This window comes from Geotrypetes seraphini, chromosome 4, assembly GCF_902459505.1.
Source record: "Geotrypetes seraphini chromosome 4, aGeoSer1.1, whole genome shotgun sequence".
Lineage (NCBI taxonomy): Eukaryota > Metazoa > Chordata > Amphibia > Gymnophiona > Dermophiidae > Geotrypetes > Geotrypetes seraphini.
Window position 1 is genome coordinate 282,477,340 of NC_047087.1, and position 19,715 is coordinate 282,497,054.

General features: G+C 47.4%; 2 protein-coding genes across 2 annotated transcripts in view; one reads left to right on the top strand and one right to left on the bottom strand.

Moving 5' to 3' along the window:
• GOLGA7B (golgin A7 family member B) overlaps nucleotides 1-546 on the bottom strand; it is a 28,774-nt gene extending 28,228 nt beyond the window's left edge. Inside the window, exon 1 of the mRNA XM_033942976.1 lies at nucleotides 476-546. Within this exon, the coding sequence (XP_033798867.1) occupies nucleotides 476-546 (71 nt within the window). The remainder of the gene's footprint in view (nucleotides 1-475) is intronic.
• Nucleotides 1-19,715, top strand: part of CRTAC1 (cartilage acidic protein 1) — a 631,767-nt gene that overhangs the window by 586,371 nt on the left and 25,681 nt on the right. The window lies entirely within an intron of this gene.

A 19,715-nucleotide genomic window follows, 5' to 3' on the forward strand; every position in this document is an offset into this window, starting at 1 on the left:
GTGAGACAGAGAGGGAGAAATGCTTGAGTACCTGAATAAATTCATGTAAATTCATGAGCTCTCCTTGGAGAATGGTATAAAAAATTGTATAAATAAATTAGTAGTCTGCAAACTGTATATAAGGAAAAGGTCTTAGAGTAGTGGTTCGCAGCTGAGCCCTTGGGACGCACCTAGCCAATAAGGTTTTCAGGATAGTCACAATGAATATACATAAGATAGATTTGCATACATAGGTGGAAGTGCATTCAAATGTATCTAATGCCTTCTCATTGTGGATATCCTGAAAACCTGATTAGTTGAGTGTGCTCTAAGGGCTGGGTTGAGAATCCTTGCCTTAGAGTCAGATTTCTCAATCAATGGCCTCAAAACCTCCTTAGAAATAAGTATACTTTTTATAGTTCAGTTTTTAGTAGGGTGCTTTTATTGAAAAAGTACCACTATTGAGCAAATTTTTCATATCAACCATCCATTTTACACTTGTGTCTGTTTCTTCATCACAGTTGTTTTAGAAAGCCCATAATTATTGTCGTTCACCCAAAAAGACATGTCTGCGAAAAGCTTAAAGAAGCCCACATTTCACTGTTTGGCTTCAGGGGTAATGTGCTCACTTCTTATTTAATATGGAGGAAGTTCATGGGGAAAGTAGGAAAGCAAGGAGCTTGGAGCCACAGGACATAGGACAGAAGGAGAAAGGAAATGAAAGCCTGGATGTAGTATAAATAGGGGAAACAGCTGAAAAGCACAAATACTCAGATTTATGCAATGACATTGTAGATTTTTTACATTGCACTGGTGGGAGTAGAATTAGAAGCACCTGTGAAGGGTAATATTATAACAGGTTGCCTATCTGTGAAGACCAAGTAGGTGTCTATTCTGAGCTTATTTTACAAAGACACGTGGAGGGCCATTTTTGATAGGACGTCTAAGTCTGACTTTGGACATTTCCAGCAAAACGTCCAAATTTGGAGGTAGAGAAAGGAGAAATTAGGTTCTTACCTGATAATTTACTTTCTTTTAGGTTAATCTTACAAGCGGGTATATATCTCATCATGACCAGCAGGTGGAGACTGAAAACAAAACTGTGGAATAGCACATAATAGGTATCTTCCCCTATTCCTATCAGTCTGCCGAATAGCCAAGCAGAACTAATAACTTGCAACAGAAATAAACAATACTCCGAACAGGAGTAATAACTAACATACCCAAATGCGGTTGGAAAATGCAGAGGAGAGATCCAAGAAAGCAAAGGTCCCCACAGCTCGCCAGCTAAGCTAGCTGAGCCACAGCTGCTGTTCTTCAATTCTCCCCAGCCCTAGAAAAATACTAGAACCCACAGAAAAAACAAAATGTGCACGAACAACAGCCACAAGAACATCACGACAATAGACAGGGTAGGGACCTATACTGGTCTGGAGAAGCTAAAATAAAGTAAATTAGCAGGTAAGAACCTAATTTCTTCTTCTTTAGCACTCTCTAGACCGGTATAGGTTAATTTTATAAGCAGGACATACCAAAGCAGTCCCCATCATGGGTGGGACCCCCGAAGGGCCGAAACCAGAACACGCTCACCGAACACTACGTCCCAACGTGCCTGAATGTCCACACAGTAGTGTCTGACAAAGTAATGCAAGGAAGACCAAACAGCAGCCTTACAAATGACCACCGGGGGCACTAGCGAAAACTCAGCCCAAGTCACCACCAGACCCTGAGTGGCATGAGCCTCGAGAAAGTCCAGAACAGGCTTTTTCTGGAGAAGAAATGCGGACACAACAGCCTCTTGGATCTAACACGCAATGGTAGCCTTGGAAGCGCCATCCTCCTTACGAGCACTCGCAAGAAGGACAAAGAGAGGATCTGATTTCCTGAACCCCTGGGTCCACTGCACATAAGTGCGAAGAAACCGACAGACATCTAGCTTGCGCAACTGTTCCTGCTCAGAAAAACCCTCCCACCTACACAACACCGGGAGGACCACTGCCTGATTGACATGAAAAGGAGAAACTACCTTTGGCAGAAAGGAAGGAACAGGCCTCAACATGCTTCCTAGAAAACTCCAAGAAGGGAGACCTACAAGAGAGAGCCTGCAGCTCCGAAACACGTCTAGCAGAAGTAATAGTCACCAAGAAGACCGCCTTAAGAGTAAGATCTTTCAACAAGCAGGTACCCAAAGGCTCAAAAGGAGGGTACACCAGCCCAGACAAGACCAGATTCAAATCCCAAGAGGGAACTGACGGCCGCACAGGAGGCCTGAGCAATTTGGCCGCCCGTAAGAAGCGAACGACATCAGGAATGGCCGCCAGCTGAACCCAGAGAGAAGACTAAGCCATGCCCCAGTCCAGGCCATCCTGCAAGAACTCTAAGATGTTAGGCAGGGAAGCACGAAAAGAGACCATTCCACATGCCCAACACCAATCCTCAAAGATGCACCAAACCTGCCCATAAGCCCAAGATGTAGAAAGTCTCCGGGATCCCAAGAGAGTGATCACTTTATCTGAATACCTCTTCATACCTAGGCGTCCCCTGTCAAGAGCCAAGCTATTAGACAACAGGAACCCGGATCAAACATGGTAATGGGGTGCTGAGTCAGCAGATCAGGGAAAAGAGGCAGTGGAAGAGGATCCGACACCAAATGCCATACAAGATCCACATACCACGGATGGAGGGGCCAATCCAGAGCCACCAAAACCACAAGGCCCGGGTGACGACCAATGTGGAGAAGAACTCTGCCCACTAATGGCCATGGAGGGGACACATACAACAGCCCCTCTGCTGGCCATGGTTGAACCAAAGCATCCAGGCCCTTAGCCTGACCGTCTCTGCAACAACTGAAGAAGCGGGGTGTTTTGGCATTGAGACTCGTGGCCATCAGGTCCATCAGGGGATGACCCCAAAACTGAAAGGCCACGTGGCTTAGACACCACTCTCCGGGATCTAGCACTTGACGACTGAGGAAGTCCGCCTGAACATTCTCCACTCTGGTATGTGGGAGGCTGAGATGTCCTGAAGGTGGGACTCTGCCCAGACCATGAGCAGAGCCGCCCCTGAGCTACCTGAGTGCTCTTGGTACCCCCTGACGATTGTCAGAGGCCACCACCATGGCATTGTAAGACAGAACTCTGACTGACTTGCTTGACAAGAAGGAGAGGAAGGCTAATAGCGCCAGATGAATGGCTCTGGTCTCCTGCACATTGATTGACCAGGACGCCTCCTCTGTGGACCAGGTGTCCTGTGCTGAATGACCTAGACACTGAGCTCCACAACTGAGGAGACTGGCATCTGTGAGAAACATTGTCCACTGAGGTAGATCCAGACCTGTCCCTGGACCCAGAGGAAAGGACGGGAGCCACCAACGAAGACTGCAGCACTAAGCCTCTCAGAGGAACAAGGCGATCCAAACTGTACCTCTGGGGCGACCACCTTCGAAGCAGAGCATAATGAAGAGGACGCATGGGGGCCTGCCCCCACCTTACTACATCTAGGGAAGCCGCCATCGACCCCAAGACTTGGAGGAAATCCTGTGCCCGAGGACACTGGAATGCCATAAGCAGGTGAATCTGAGATTGCAATGTGCTTACCCGGGCCTCTGGAATGAAGACCTTCCCCAAGGAGGTGTCGAAAAGAACCCCAAGGTACTCCAGACGCTGAGATGGGACCAACCGACTCTTGGAAAGGTTGACCACCCATCCCGGCAACTGCAGAAACTCCACCACCCGAGCCGTTACCCGGGTGCTCTCCTACAACGACTTTGCCCAAATCAACCAGTCATCCAGGTAGGGATATACTAGAATGCCCTCTGACCTCATGGCTGCCGCGATGACCACCATAAACTTGGTGAACATCCGGGGAGCCGTGGCCATGCCAAAAGGAAGTGCACAGAACTGATAGTGCTGACCCAAGATTGCAAAACGAAGGAAGTGCTGATGGGAGGCCCAAATTGGAACATGCAAGTAGGCCTCTGTCAGATCGAGAGAAATCAGGAACTCTTCCGGCTGAACCGCTAGAATGACAGACCGCAGTGCTTCCATGTGAAAAGAGCCCTGTTGACCCCTTTTAAATCTAGGATGGGCCGAAAGGTCCCCTCCTTCATGGGCACCACAAAGTAAATTAAGCACCTGCCAGTACCACACTCCTGAAGGGGTACTGGAACAACTGCTTTGAGATCTAGCAAACGTTGAAGGGTCTGTCAAAAGGCCTGCGTCTTCCATGCCTCCTGACACGGAGAGGCTAGAAAATGATCTGGCTGAGAGTGGGCAAACTCCAGAGCATAACTGTCCCGCACTACCTCCAGGACCCACTGAGCAGGCATGATCTTGGCTCACATGGGGAAATACTCGTGCAGCCGGGCACCCACCGGAACCAAAGGGGGTGCCAGCAAATAGTCATTGTGCAGGACGGGCTGCCGGGGAACCGCGGAGGGGTTCTCAACCCCCCCGACGGGCCCCCCAAAAGGACTGCATGCACTGATAAAAAGGACCCCGGGAAAACCCCGAAGCCTGGAAAGTAGCAGCCCCACGCCCAGGGCGGTACTTGCGGAACTCCCACAGATGCCTGCAGGCAGTGCCACCTCGGGCGGGCACGGTCCTCAGGCAGGCGGGTCACCTTAGATTCCGTCAGAGTCTGAACCAACTTATCTAAGTCTTCTCCAAACAAAAAAGACCCCTGAAAGGGAAATTTGGTAAGCTTAGTTTTAGACGCGGCATCCGCCTACCAAGCGCGAAGCCACAAGGTACGTTGTGCGGCCACTCCAAAAGCCATAGACTTGGCACCAAATCATGGAGAGCATCCGAGAGGAACGAGGCAGCCATCTCAATCTTAGCCACCAAGGACCATCAAGGACCAGTCATCAGACTCATGATCCAGGACACGCTTGGCCCACCGAAACACAGTGCAAACCACCAGCCCTCCACAAATAGCTGCCTGGACCCCCAAGGCAGAGACATCAAATTCTGCTTACGAATGGTCTCCAACTTACACTCCTCAGAATCCCATAAGGCATAACCGCCTTCGACAGGCACGGTAGGCTGCTTAGCAATTGCTGAGACCACCACATTCACCATTGGCAAATTTAAAGTAGTCCTATCCCCCTCCGGGATGGGATACAAATGAGCCATGGCATGCGCCAACCGAAACTGCGCCTCCGGCGTATTCCACTGCGCCAGGACAAGATCCCGAATATCCTGATGGATAGGAAAATAGTGGAAAACAGTACGGATCCACCTAAGAAGAGGGTCGCCCACACGTGGGGTCTCCGGTGGCACTTCTTCAAAATGCAGCACCGAAGAGACCTGCTGAATAAGGTCTGGTAGCTCATCCCTCTGAAAAAGGCACACCGTGGATGCCTCTTCGTTGGAAGGTGGGAAACCCCCCACCCCCCACCAGCAGCCGTCTCCTCGAGAGGATCCTGGAATTCCTCAAAAGGGTCCAGGTCCTCATCCAGGCCAACATGCTCATCTGACCACCAATCCGCAACCCAAGCCACCCGCGGGCGCTTGGACGAGGGAGGATGAAGAGGGGACACCAAAGGAGAAGAAGGAGGCAAAGCTACAGGGGTTGTGGAGGGAAACCCTAACCCTAACCCCCCCCCCCAAAACCCCCTGGGCGCACATGGGACCCCCAACCGCCTGAAAAGAGACGCTGCACAAAATAAAATTAAATCAGGGGAAAATCCCCCTGGGGGGTCCCATGGAACCCAGCAGGGGACCCAGCTGAAACCTGCCCCTGTGTTTCCAATACAAGGGGAAGGTCACCTGAGGTTGCAGACAAAATGGAGAGGCCTGTCTGTTACAATGGCAAAGTTCCTACCAAAAATAACCCCTCCGGGGCCTGTAGTGGCTGAGAAGCCTGAACTGTCCCAGCTGTTAAAGCAGGCAAGCCGGCATCAGCTGTTAACAAAAATCAGCTGAGAGGGAATCCCTTCGGGGGCGGTGGGGGAAGACCAGGCTTCTCCACTGCTCCCTGCTGATTCACAAGGCACTAGGGCCGGCGAGCCCTGGATGCTTGCAGCCTCTGCCGATGAGGCTCCACGACCGCACCAGCCCGAACAGCTGTTTTCAGGCCTGCCGCGAGTGCCTCGCGTCTGGACCAAATTGTGCACCACTTCCCCTGAGAAGTTCTCAATTGGTCCATACGCAACCTAGCTAGAAGAAAAGTGCTAGTTAGTTGAAAAATACAGTAATTCGCAGCATAGTTAAAGAGAAAGCAATCCTTCAGACCGGCACACCTCAGGATTTTCTTTTTTTTACAGAACAGACTCCACTGGCTCTCAAAGCAGCATGCCTTGCTTGACTTAGGGGGCAAGGCTTACTGCTGAGGCACCTTTAAAAAAATTTTGGGAAGGTGGAGGAAATGGGGGGAGGGACCCAGCACGAGACCCGCTGGGTTTGACACACCCAAGGTCGGACAAATCCCCAAACAGGGCCCACCCAAACTCAATCCAGCCAAAAACGGGGCCTAGAATCCCTAAACAATTTCCAACAGCCCTACCAAGGAAGATGGATACAGCTCACTCACACCTGATGGAGACTGAAAGAAGACTGATAGGAATAGGGGAATGTACCTATTATGTACTATTCTACAGTTTTGTTTTTAGTCTCCACCTGCTAGTCATGATGAGATATATACCCGCTTGTAAGAAATCCCTCTACACCCTGAGACAGTTAAGACTAATCAGACCTTACTTTCACCAATACCACTTTGCCTTAATCGTACAACTGGACTGCTGTAATTCTATCTACATGGGAATCAACACTGCTCTAATTCACAAACTACAACTCATCCAAAACATTGCCATAAGACTTATCTTCAACCTGAGAAAATACGACTCAGTCACTATCTTCATCAAACAAATGCACTGGCTACCCATCCCATCACGAATAACATTCAAAATATCTTGCATCATTCACCACATACTTTATGGAAACTCTGTGGCCCCACTCATCCAGCTCTTCTCAATAGCAAGGTCTATTTCTCTCAGAACCCTCAACCGGATGCTACTAAATCTCCCATCCACTAAAGATCTTCACTATAAACAAGTTTTCTATTCCAAGCTCACCTTTCTAGGAGTCAAAACTTTGGAAAAGCCTTACAGAAAGGACCAGAACTGAACCTTGTCACATTATCTTCTGAAGAAAACTGAAAACCCATCTGTTCGATACTTAATCTCCTTTACCTTCTCCTCTCTCCCTTTCCCTTCCTGCTCTCTCCCCTCTTTTTCTCTCCCCTTCCTCTCCCTCCTACTTATCCACCTTTTCTCCTCTTTTACCTCTCTTTACTGCCACCTTGAGCTTGTATAGGTATGAGCGACACACAAATAGAAGATTAGATTAGATTAACCTATACTGGTCTGGAAAGTGCTAAAGAATGGCCATTTTCAAAACTGGCAATATTGCAAGATGTCCTTTTTTTTTTTTTAATCATCTGCGTAGATGTCTTGACTGCCAGGACATCCAACTTTATTCCCCATTTTCTACCACAAAGCCACTGTAATGGGCTGGTCATATAGACATACCAATAGAGCAGTGGGCCGCCTTAGAGGGCACGGCTGTGAACTTCACATAAAGGATGCCAGAAGTACAGCTCACCATAACCCTCTTCTAATGTAAGGTGAGCCCTTCATAACTCCCCAAACCTACTATACAAACCTGTCTACCATCCCAATAGCCCTTTTGGCTGCAGGTGGCACCTATATGGCAGTAGAGTAGGATTTTGGTGAGATAACACATTCCATCATATATGTTGTGGTTAGAGTGGCTTATGGGCCTGAGTCTTCCTCTCTATGGCTCACTAGTCCACTCACCAGGCTACTTAAGACACCTGTGCGATGCTCTACTAGAATTTCCCATTCTAGTTGCTACTGTTCTTAGAGACATTTGGATTTTTTTTGGGGGGAGGGATTCAGTGACCACTGAAGGAGTATGGGGATCATAACTTAATACCTCCAGTGATGATCTTGTCAGTTTGGGCACCTTTTTGGCACTGAGACATTTTTAAAACAGGTCTAGCTCACAATGTCTAAATTCCATCCAGGACATCTTAGAAAAGTTTTGATTATTAACACAAGGCATCCAAGACTAAGCCCATAACACGCCTACAACATGCCACCCGGTAGCTCTGGATGCACAGAGGGTAGAACGACTCACAAGCCATCCAGAAAAACGGTTTCAAAAATCAGCCCTTGGACATCCTGGTGATTGGAATGTCCAAATGCCGATTTATGCTATTTTTGGGATGTCTTAATGTTTTGGAAAATGCCCCTAATAGACTACGAGTCCTTGGCACATATTTTAGAAACATCTCCACATTTACCGGTAAATGGTAGCATTTAAATATCTGGAGCAGTCCAGAAATTTAATTGCCATTTCAGAACAGGAACATTCTCAAGTATGGATGCTTCAAGGGGGTATGGGTAAGGCAAGCAGAAGGAGTGTCCTGGATGGTCCTACAATACAGATGTGAATCCTCCATTTCACAGAGGGAATCCACATCTGTACTGTATAAGAAAATGCCAGCATATACACCTGGCCCAAGGACATATTTAAATGTTTGCTGTAAAAGAACAGATAGTGATGTTCCCCCCAAGTACCCCCCCCCCATGTTTGTCCTCCCTATGGACCCCCTCAACATCTGATTCCCTCCCCCCCTTCATACAATATCACCACTCCTGCTGAGATGATGTTGGTCTTCAAAATGACCACTAAGACTTCTAATAGTAATAACACCCATATATGAAAGTCTGACCCTAGTGGTACCACACTGTTATTACTTCTACATGTCATAAAGGCCATTTTGAGAACTGGTATTGAGAACTAGTAGTGAGCATTGGTTCTGTCCCAGACCCTAGGTACCCCAACAAGCCCAGGGAGCAGGTTGGGGGGATGAAGGGTATTGAGGCTGTGGGGGAGAAGGAAAGATCCTCTTTGGCCTCTTCTGCCATCGTTGTAGGTTGTCTTAGATCCTGGGGGTGGATACTATGTGGTACTATAAGTGCTTGCCACCACGTGGGGGAACAAAACAGGTTGTACTGGGATTGTGATACTATCATGGAGATTGCCATGGGGGGATAATAATGCTGTAAGGAGGAAGCAATGCTATGGGGGAAGTGATGCCAGAGAGATAGTTTCCCAAGGGAGCATTGATTTTACAAGGCTACCCCCATGTTTGTGTGCAGTAGTAGTGGTGGTGTGATAGGGTGAGGGAAATTATGTTTGTTTTCCCCACTTGCAGATTTGTCAAATCGCTGCTTTCTCTGGATATGGAAAGGCTGGACCATAAAACCATGCTACTATTTTATAAGACTCTATATTTGCCAGAGTCTCTTGTAAAATAATTTGGGAATGCTACACATCTTGCATCGTCCCATGGGTGCAGCTGCATCTAGAATAGTCTGTGCAATTCTGGTCACCGCATCTCAGACGCTTACTATGGGCTCCTTTTACTAAGCTGCGATAGCGTTTTTAGCGCATGCAGGATTTTAGCGTGTGCTAAACCTGCACTACGCGACTAGAACTAATGTCAGCTCAGTGCTGGCGTTAAGGTCTAGCACACGGGGCAATTCAGCGTGCACTAAAACCGCTATCGCAGCTTAGTAAAAAGAGCCCTATGTGTTGTATTTAAGAAGCCTTTGTGTGGGTTGAGCGTTTGGTTATCTAGAGCTTCTAGGTTCAACTCCCGTAAGGGTTGTGTTGTCTACTTACAATGATTACTACTGCCAACAAGCAAATGATATTGAGGGTAGACCACTGATAAGATATCGCTCCAGCTCTTAGACAAGCAATGGACCCCTGAGTAATCTGAGGAAGAGGCATGGCAGAGACCGATTGTGAGAAAGAGTGTAAACTCACCTCCAAAAAAATGCTTGTGCAGGACTCAGTGGCATAGTGTAGGTGAGTGGCACCTGAGGCGGTAGTGCCCCTCCCCCACACTTCCCTTCCCCCGTTCCTCTTTCATTTTCCCAGCACGAGCAGCATCACAATCGTGCTTCCCGTGTCGTATTGGCTTTCCCTCTGACATCACTTCCTAGGTGCGAGACTCAATAGTGATGTCAGAGAGAGCCGACACCGACGTTCATGATACTGCTCACGCCGGGAAAATTAAAGAGGTACGAGGGAAGGGGCGCACACGCATGGCAGATGGGGTCGGGAAGGAGCAGGGGCAGAGAGGAGGATGGGTGCTGGCGCTCCCACCAAGGCGGTGCCTAGGATGGACCGCCCCCTCACTCCTTACTACAACCCTGGAAGGACTCACTATTTGGTCAGCTATTGAGAAACTGAACCAAACCATCAGCCTTCTCAAAAATTAACTCTGAAATTCTGATAATTCTCGTGCCTTGATTAATTTATTGAGCCTCTGTGAAAAATACTTCCAGCATACAAAATCAAAATAGCAGTGAACGCTGATGTACTGTGGTGACAGGAGTTACTGCTAAATTGAGAACTGATTTTCATGTAATTGCATATTTGAAGATGAAATAGATTAAGAAAAATGATCTTGCATCTTTGTCTCCCTTTCTGCATTTCATTATCCGTAACGTACACATTCTCCCACACAGAAATCAAAATAGATTTGAGAGCCCTCGAAAGAGTTGCTAGACGCTGTGGCTATTTTCACTGATCTCTGTAATGCTGCATATCAGAATGACATTTTTGTCCAGCACACCCACACATGCCACATGGGTGTATGCAAATATAAAATAAATAATCGTTGGCTTTATTTCAAGAAAATTAATGAATCAATGAGTTGTAAAAACATGGAAAAATATGCAAGACTGTCATGCATCCCCTAGAAGACGCCATCATGGTGTAACCATAGAGTTTAGAGTCATATTTATATGATACATATATGCCTTTATATATGCAAAGCACTGTCCTGTCTCTAACATCCTATTAACACGCTCAGAACAGATCAAAAACAATCTCACACTGACAGTTTTAGGTTAAAGCAGCACCTATAGGTTTCCAGAAGCATCATTCTACCTCTATTTTGTTTTCTTGGTGCTCTACCTCCAGTCAAATGGAAGAGACCACCTCAGAATGCTGCTGTGTGCAAGACAGCAGCAACATACATAACAGAAGGATGATGGATATGATATACTGCCTTTCTGTGTCCACCCCAGAATGCTACTGCATGCAAGACAGCAGCAACATAACAGAGAGGTGATGAATTATTTGCTTCGATCTTTATGGAAGAAGATGTAAGAAATCTTCCTGAACTGGAAATGGTTTTCAAGGGTGATGAGGCTGAGGAACTGAAAGAAATCTCAGTGAACCTGGAAGATGTACTAAACAAAATTGACAAGTTAAAGAGTGATAAATCACCTGGACCAGATGGTATGCATCCCAGGGTACTGAAAGAACTCAAACATGAAATTGATGATCTGTTTGTTGATGATCTGTAACCTGTCGCTAAAATCATCTGTAGTACCTGAAGATTTGGAGGGTGGCCAATGGTAAAGCTAATTTTGTAAAAAGGGTTCCAGGGGAGATTTGGGGAATTACAGACTGGTAAGCCCAACCTCGATGCTGGGCAAAATAGTGGAAACAATAATAAAAAAGAAAATTGTAGACCGTTTGACAAATATGATTTAATGAGACAGTCAACATGGGTTTAGCTGAGGGAGATCTTGCCTCAATAATTTGCTTGACTTCTTTGAAGGTGTGAATAAACATGTGGATAAAAGTGAGCCAGTTGATGTAGTGTATCTAGATTTTCAGAAAGCTTTTGACATGAGAGGCTCCTGAAAAAATTAAAGAGTCATGGGATAGGAGGCAAAGTTCAGTTGTGGTTTTGGAATTGGATATCAGATAGAAAACATAGGGTAATCATATCCAACAATTCTCCCTCTTTCTTCCTTTCCCCATATCATCTCTCTTTCCCTCTCATGCCACACACCTATGTCCAACAGTTCTCAGTTCCTTTTCCCTCCCCCACCGGCAGCATTTCTTTCTCTCCCTTCCCACTACGCCACCTGTGCAGCATCTCTCTTTTCCTCCTTTCCTATCACCCCCAGTCCCTGCATTTGTCATTCTCAATCCTCTCCCAGTATGTGCAGCATCTGTCTTCTCAACCCCCCTGAGCATCTGTCCTCCCTGCCTTCCCAACCTCCAACTCTCTACCCCCTGCACCCAGCATCTCCCTGTCAGCCGCTGCATCCAGCCCCCTTCTCTCCCTCCGTCAAGCCCTGCACCTAGCCCCCTCCCTGGTCAGGCTCTGCACCTAGTCCCCTTCCCTCCCCTCTGTCAGGCTCTGCACCCAGCCACCTTCCCTCCCTCCTCTGTCAGGCTCTTCACCCGCAGAATCAGATTTATTTTGCCGCAGAGTGGCAATGAGCAGCCCCAGCACTGAGTGGCAATGAGCACTGAGCGGCAACGATCACTGTCCCAGCCCCCTTCCCTCCCAACCCCTATCAGGCTCTTCACCCACGGGATCAGGTTTCTTCTGCCGCTAAGCGGCAATGAGCAGGAGCGAGAATCGTGATAATTTGCGGGAGCCAGTCAAGAAGTCGCTCAGTGCCGAGCAAGAGCACCAAAGTGCGCTCCTGCTCATTTCCGCTCAGCGGCAGAAGAAACCCAATTCCGTGGGTGAATAGCCTGACAGGGCAGGGAGGGAAGGGGACTGGGGCAGTTATAGTTTCAATAGTAGATCATATCCACAGCCTATTCAAATCGGGTTCATGCACAATTGTTCTGCAACTGGATTTGAGTAGTGCTTTTGACTTAGTTGACCATGATATATTACTAGCATGCTTGGATTCTATCGGAATTTCAGGTAAGGTATGGAATTGGTATCAAGGATTTTTGAAAAATAGGTCTTACCAGGCAGTCAGTGCTGGTCAATACCGTATTTTCACGCAAATAACGCGCACCCGTATAAAACGCGCACACGGGTATAGCGCGCAGAAATCACGATGATATGTACAAAAACTTTGGTATACCGCGCTCACGGGTTTACCGCGCATGCTGCCCGACGCTCCTTTCGCCCGCCCTGACTTTCCGTGCGCTGTCCCGACTCTCCGTTCACCCCCCCTGACTTCCATGCACTGTCCCCCCTTGAAGGTCTGTCCCCATCCTGAAAGCCTGATACCCCCCCCCCCGACGTCCGATACATCCCTCCCCCCGAAGGACCGCCGACTCCCCAACAATATCGGGCCAGGAGGGAGCCCAAATCCTCCTGGCCACGGCGACCCCCTAACCCCACCCCGCACTACATTACGGGCAGGAGGGATCCCAGGCCCTCCTGCCCTCGACGCAAACCCCCCTCCCCCCAACGACCGCCCCCCCCAAGAACCTCCGACCGCCCCTCCCAGCCGACCCGCGACCCCCCTGGCGACCCCCACGACCCCCCCACCCCCCTTACCTTTGGTAGTTGGGCCAGAAGGGAGCCCAAACCCTCCTGGCCACGGCGACCCCCTAACCCCACCCCGCACTACATTATGGGCAGGAGGGATCCCAGGCCCTCCTGCCCTCGACGCAAACCCCCCCCCCCCCCAACGACCGCCCCCCCAAGAACCTCCGACCGCCCCCCCAGCCGACCCGCGACCCCCCCTGGCCGACCCCCACGACCCCCCCACCCCCCTTCCCCGTACCTTTGGTAGTTGGCCGGACAGACGGGAGCCAAACCCGCCTGTCCGGCAGGCAGCCAACGAAGGAATGAGGCCGGATTGGCCCATCCGTCCTAAAGCTCCGCCTACTGGTGGGGCCTAAGGCGCGTGAGCCAATCAGAATAGGCCCTGGAGCCTTAGGTCCCACCTGGGGGCGCGGCCTGAGGCACATGGTCGGGTTGGGCCCATGTGCCTCAGGCCGCGCCCCCAGGTGGGACCTAAGGCTCCAGGGCCTATTCTGATTGGCCCACGCGCCTTAGGCCCCACCAGTAGGCGGAGCTTTAGGACGGATGGGCCAATCCGGCCTCATTCCTTCGTTGGCTGCCTGCCGGACAGGCGGGTTTGGCTCCCGTCTGTCCGGCCAACTACCAAAGGTACGGGGAAGGGGGGTGGGGGGGTCGTGGGGGTCGCCAGGGGGATCGCGGGTCGGCTGGGGGGCGGTCGGAGGTTCTTGGGGGGGACGGTCGTTGGGGGGGAGGGGGGTTTGCGTCGAGGGCAGGAGGGCCTGGGATCCCTCCTGCCCGTAATGTAGTGCGGGGTGGGGTTAGGGGGTCGCCGTGGCCAGGAGGGTTTGGGCTCCCTTCTGGCCCGATATTGTCGGGAAGTCGGCGGTCCTTCGGGGTGGGGGTGCGAGTGGTCCTGCCGGGGGGGGGGGATGTATCGGACGTCGGGGAGTCGGCCGGGCAAGAGGGCTTGGGCTCCCTCTTGCTCCGATCGTGGATGCGGGTGCGGGTGGGAGCGCGTGCGAGCGGTCGTTCGGGGTGGGGGTGCGAGCGGTCCTGCTGGGGGGGTGAATCGGGCGTCGGGCGGGGTGGGAACTATGTTTTAAAACTTTTGTATACTGCGCTCACGCATATAACGCGCGAGGGGTATGCGCGGTAGGTAAAAACGCGTATAACGCGCGCGTTATATGCGTGAAAATACGGTACTCTACCAGATGGGTAAATGAAAGTGGAGTCCCTCAGGGATCACCACTTTCTCCAACTTTATTTAATGTTTACCTAACACCTTTATGTTATTTATTACATAGTTTACAGGTAAAATTTTATGTTTACGCAGATGACATTTCAATACTTATCCCTTTAACTGAACTCACTTCAGAAGTGTTAAATTAAATAGCTTTTATTCATACACAAGTGGAAATTTGGACATCTACATTTAGATTGAAATTAAATCCGGGCAAATCAAAATTCTTTCTAGCTAGTCCTAATGAAAAAATTACTGAAATAAACGGTCAATCTTATTCGATATCTCCTACGCTGAAAATTTTAGGGGTTATTTTAGATTGGTCCTTATCTTTTAAGGCCTATACAGATTCTCTGGTTAAGAGATATTTTATTGTCTTATGGAAACTGCGTACTATTAGGAAATATTTTGATTTCATATCATTTAAAATCCTGGTTCAATCTTCAATCCTTTCAATATTGGATTATTGTAATGTTATTTATCTGGCATCATATAAAATAACTACTAGTCAACTAAAAATCATACAAAATACAGCTATTCGTTTGATTTTTAATCTTAAAAAACACGATCATATCAGTGTATATTATCAAAAGCTTCACTGGCTACCGTTTAAGGCTAGTGTTATTTAAATTTGGATGCATTTATTTTAAAGTTTTATTTGTCTTAGCACCGGCTTACCTTGTTTCTCATTTTAGTTTTTTTTATTTCTAAGAAAAATATTCGTAGATCTGGTTGGTTTTATTTTCCTTCAGCAAATGCATGTCGTTACAAAAATTTTTGGGATAGGATCTTAGCATTCCAAGCAGGATTAATGAATTCATGTTTGAATCTTTTTGTTTCTCCATTTCTTTCTTACTATCAATTTCAAAAAGATCTTAAAACCCATTTATTTAAAAAATATAATATAAATTATTGATTTTCATATAATCATGTGATTAAAATATACTTTTAATCTTTTTACCTATACTTATTTTAGTTATATTGTGTTTTCCTTATTTATTAGTTTTAATGCTTGTATTAGTTACTTAGAATATTATTATGTACGACTAGTATTTTAGCCCGTTACATTAACGGGTGCTAGAATATATGTCTGTCTGTCTGTCTGTCTTTATTTCCATCTCTCTCTCTCTCTCTGTCCTGCTGTCTTTCTTTCTGTCTGTCTCTGTCCCTGGCCCCCTTTGTCTGTCTGTCTTTCTGTGTCTCTCCCTGTCCCTATGTCTTTCTTCTTTTCTTTCTGTTTCCCTTCCTCCCCCTGGTGGTAGAATGTCTTTCTTTCTGTTTCTCTCCATACCCCTTTCTTTTTCTTTCTGTCTCTCTTCCTCCCGCTGTCTTTCTTTCTGTCTCTCTCCCTCCCTGGCCCCCTTTGTCTGTCTGTCTTTCTGTCTCTCTCCCTGCCCCTGTCCCTGTGTCTTTCTTCCTATCTCCTTCCCTACTTCCCTGTCCAGCAGCCGCAGCATTCCCTCTCCCTCTATTTACCGCGAGAGGAGCCTGCACGGACCTAACAGCCCGAGCCCCCAGCAGTGTAACTTCCCGGCGGCTCCTCTCACGATCGCCGCCTTCTCCGACCCAGGAGCGGCTCGTGAGAGGAGCCACTGCAGCGTCTGTGAGAAGTTGAAAAAAACTTCGGCCCGTCTCCGTGCTCGGCCGCGGCGGGCTACAGCCGCGGCGGCCGACATCCGCCTTGCCGTATTTTTTTTGTTGTTGTTGAAAGATGCGGCGGTGGCTCCTCTCATGATCCCCATCTGCGTCGAAAGTCTGACGCAGGCGGGGATCGTGAAAGTAGCCACCGCTGCGTCTTTCAAAGAACCGTAAGCCGCGCATGCGCACTTCCTATGGGTCGCTACAGCTCACGGAAAACGGACTCACGCGATGAGAGTGCGCATGTGCGGCCTAGCGTTTTATTATATTAGATGTTATTGTACGCTGAGTACCTATTGTGTAAACCGCTATGAACTGCTGGTTAGGTGGTATATAAAAATTATTATTATATTTAAATTCTTTGTTCCCTCCCTTACTACATTATTCATCCCTTTCCTCAACCTTTTTATTTTTATTGTCATCCCTAATTCCCTCTTTCCTCATGTTCTCAATTGTTTTCCTTTACATTTTGTCTTTGTTTTGTTCTTACACTATTTAATTTGGTTTTTGTTTTTAATTGTTTAATTTTTATTGTAAACCACTTGGATTTGCCTTCTGGTTTTATATTTGCGGTTTATTAAATAAATTGAACTTGAACTTGCCACACTGGCTCCCCAGCATAGGCTCAATTTTTGTGCATATGAGAAAGCAGCATTTTGGGGAGGGGGGGGGGGGCAGTGCAGTGATGGCCCACAGAAAGTGCTATCAAATGTAAAGGCCACTGCTGAAAGACCTTTTCCATTGGTGAGCCTTGGGGAACCCTGCCAGTTCAGGCATTTGGAAGTTGTGGAGGGAGGAGGGGGAGGGGGCACGGAGAGTAGGGCAGGGATGGAGAGCAGAAGCAGGACAAAATTATGTTCCTCCTTCTTTGGGCTCAGACCCACCCTCCAATGCAACATTGCATGCTATAAATTCAGCTATGAGTGTCACACTTTAATGAAAATCACAACTACCAACATCATTCCTCCCAAAAAACATCCCCACTCATGAAGTATGAGCGCTATCTCTGCAGCATTTCCAAGCTTGGCCAAGTCAGAAGATCTGACCCAGGAACAGAAGGAGTTCACTTTCAGTCGTTTATTAGCTTGACTGATGTTTCAATAAAGCTGTAACATAGCACGATGAAAAGTCTGCATGTGCCTTTGAACACAGAATCAAGAGGAGTATCTCATTTTCACTAGGAACGGGTCAAAAAGGATTAGACATAGTTATTTTTGGTGAACTCTTTTTGTAGACAAGTAAATTGTGCCTGTGAGACTGGCGACCCAGAGCATGAACAGTCTGGGGGTGTAAATGGCTGAATGGTTCAGAGAAAAGAATAAACCTTCAGTGACAAGTAATCATTGACTGCCAGGAAATTCCCACTCTGTTGGCTATAATTGTTTAAATAAGTGTCTTGAATTTGTTGTCCTTGTGCTACAGAAATATTTTGCTCTACAAGTGCTCTTTGGCAGGGTTTTCTGCGATCAGCAAGGTTAATGCTGTTCTGTCTTTTTCAGAAGTACGCCAGCCCAGAAGGACTGACTCATTTAACTCCAATATACTATAGCTGTGGCATATTTCCTTTATATAAAAAAATTTATGTGCCATTTCCTTACACATCCAGGGTGGGAGGGAGGGAGAGAGGGGGGAGGGGGGGAGGGATTGTACTATTGTATTATTTTAAATAAGTGTAGGTTATTGAAAGAGTATATACATTTGTGTTATTGATTAATCGATGGGTGGGTGGGATAAAATGATTGATTTTAAAAATCTGTAAGTTGAATGTGCTTTTCTTGACTTGTTAACATGTTCTTATATCTGTGTGTTGCACTGTTAATACTTGAAAATTAATAAAGATTAAAAAAAAAAAAAAAAAGTTAAATAAGAACAAGATAGACTAGAAATGCCAAGCTGTAATTTGCAGAAAGATAAAGTAATTCCTACGGGAACTCAAGTTTTGAGGTTAAATTGTCTTTGTCCAAAACCTGAATAAAGCACTCTCCAGTTTACATGTATTTGAAATATATAGAGGCAATCTTAGTAGGAACGTTTGGGTATGGCTCAATGCTTACTCTAGGAGTTTCTCCCGTGCATGCATGTGGGCACAATAATATTCATAGTGCATAAGAGCATTCCTCCCTGCCCCACCCCCATAGCCGACCCTGCCACCCGACACGCTCCATTACCTGCCATCACTGCAGCAGCAACAGGGACGGGCCAGGCATGTGAAGCAACTGCACGCGGCCAGCCCATAAGCCTTCCCTCCCCCCCACGTCAATTCAGACGTCAGAGCAAAGGTTCTGGGCCAGCCAGGCAGCGATTGGCTGGCTCAGAACCTTCTCTCTGATGTCAGAATTGACTTCGGGGGGGAAGGCTTGTGGGCTGTCTGTGTGCAGTTGCTGCACACCTGGCCCGTCCCATACCTGTTGTTGCTGCTACGGCAGTGGGAGAGGGGGGAGGGAATGGAGCACGTCGGGTGGCAGGGTCAGCTTTGGGAGTGGGGCAGGGAAGAATTGGCAGCAGCAGCTTCAGCGGTGGGCGCAGGCATTGAGAGATCCCAGGCAGCGGCCAGCCCGCATACCCCCTACAAGCAGCCCGTGTATCCCCTGGGTTACACGTACCACAGGTTGAGAAACACTGGGTCCTATACAGCCTGGTTTTAAGACAAAATCCTATCACAAGCATAGTTTTCTAGATGAAAGCTTACATGGGAACTTGAGTCTGATTAGCTAGAATCAGCTGGAGAAAAAACATTAAGAAAGAATTATACAACTTTTTATTTTTAACTTTAGAGACAGACAAAGGTTGACATATTACCCAAGCAAAATGAAAATCTGTCTTGTTGTATTTAAAATACTCTGGAATTTAAAATACTCTGGGAAAAAGCTGGTGAAGCCCTGAGATATTTGCCATATTTTGTGTAACCCTAATTACCTTTTGACTTTCCTGGAAAATAATTTTAAGAATAATGTGGGGGGATTAAAAATGAGCACTCCTACATCCTCTCCCTTGCCAAGTGTCTAATTATATTGATGTTTGTTGGCTGCTTTCTTCTCTTGCAATCCGCCGGCTGTCTTAAAGAGCTTTTTTTTTTTTTTTTGCATTAGTGATTTTTCTGTGATTTTCCCATCATATTGTGGCTTTTTAGGGAAGAAAGGAGTATACGGATATTTTTTTCTGCCAGTTTTGTTTGCATTCTTATTAAGAGCATAGCAAGAATGCTTTATGGGGAAATTGTGTCTATCTGTCTATCTTTCAATGGGAAGCAGAACACTGGGCTTTGGTGCGTTTTCAGATCTTTATTTGAGTGTAAACTCCTTGCCGTGATGGCTGATAAATGTGTAACAACGAACATACCACTTTAGGAGCAGCATCGTTCAGTAATTTAAATATCAAAGGATACGTGTTGTCTTGATGTGCCTTCCTTGTCTGCAGTGAAGCTTTCAAGTTACCGCAAGACGATGTTTTCTGTGCAGGGCACTATTTGTTGGAATAAGCTTCTTTTGGAACTTACAGGCCTCTTCTGTGTTATGCT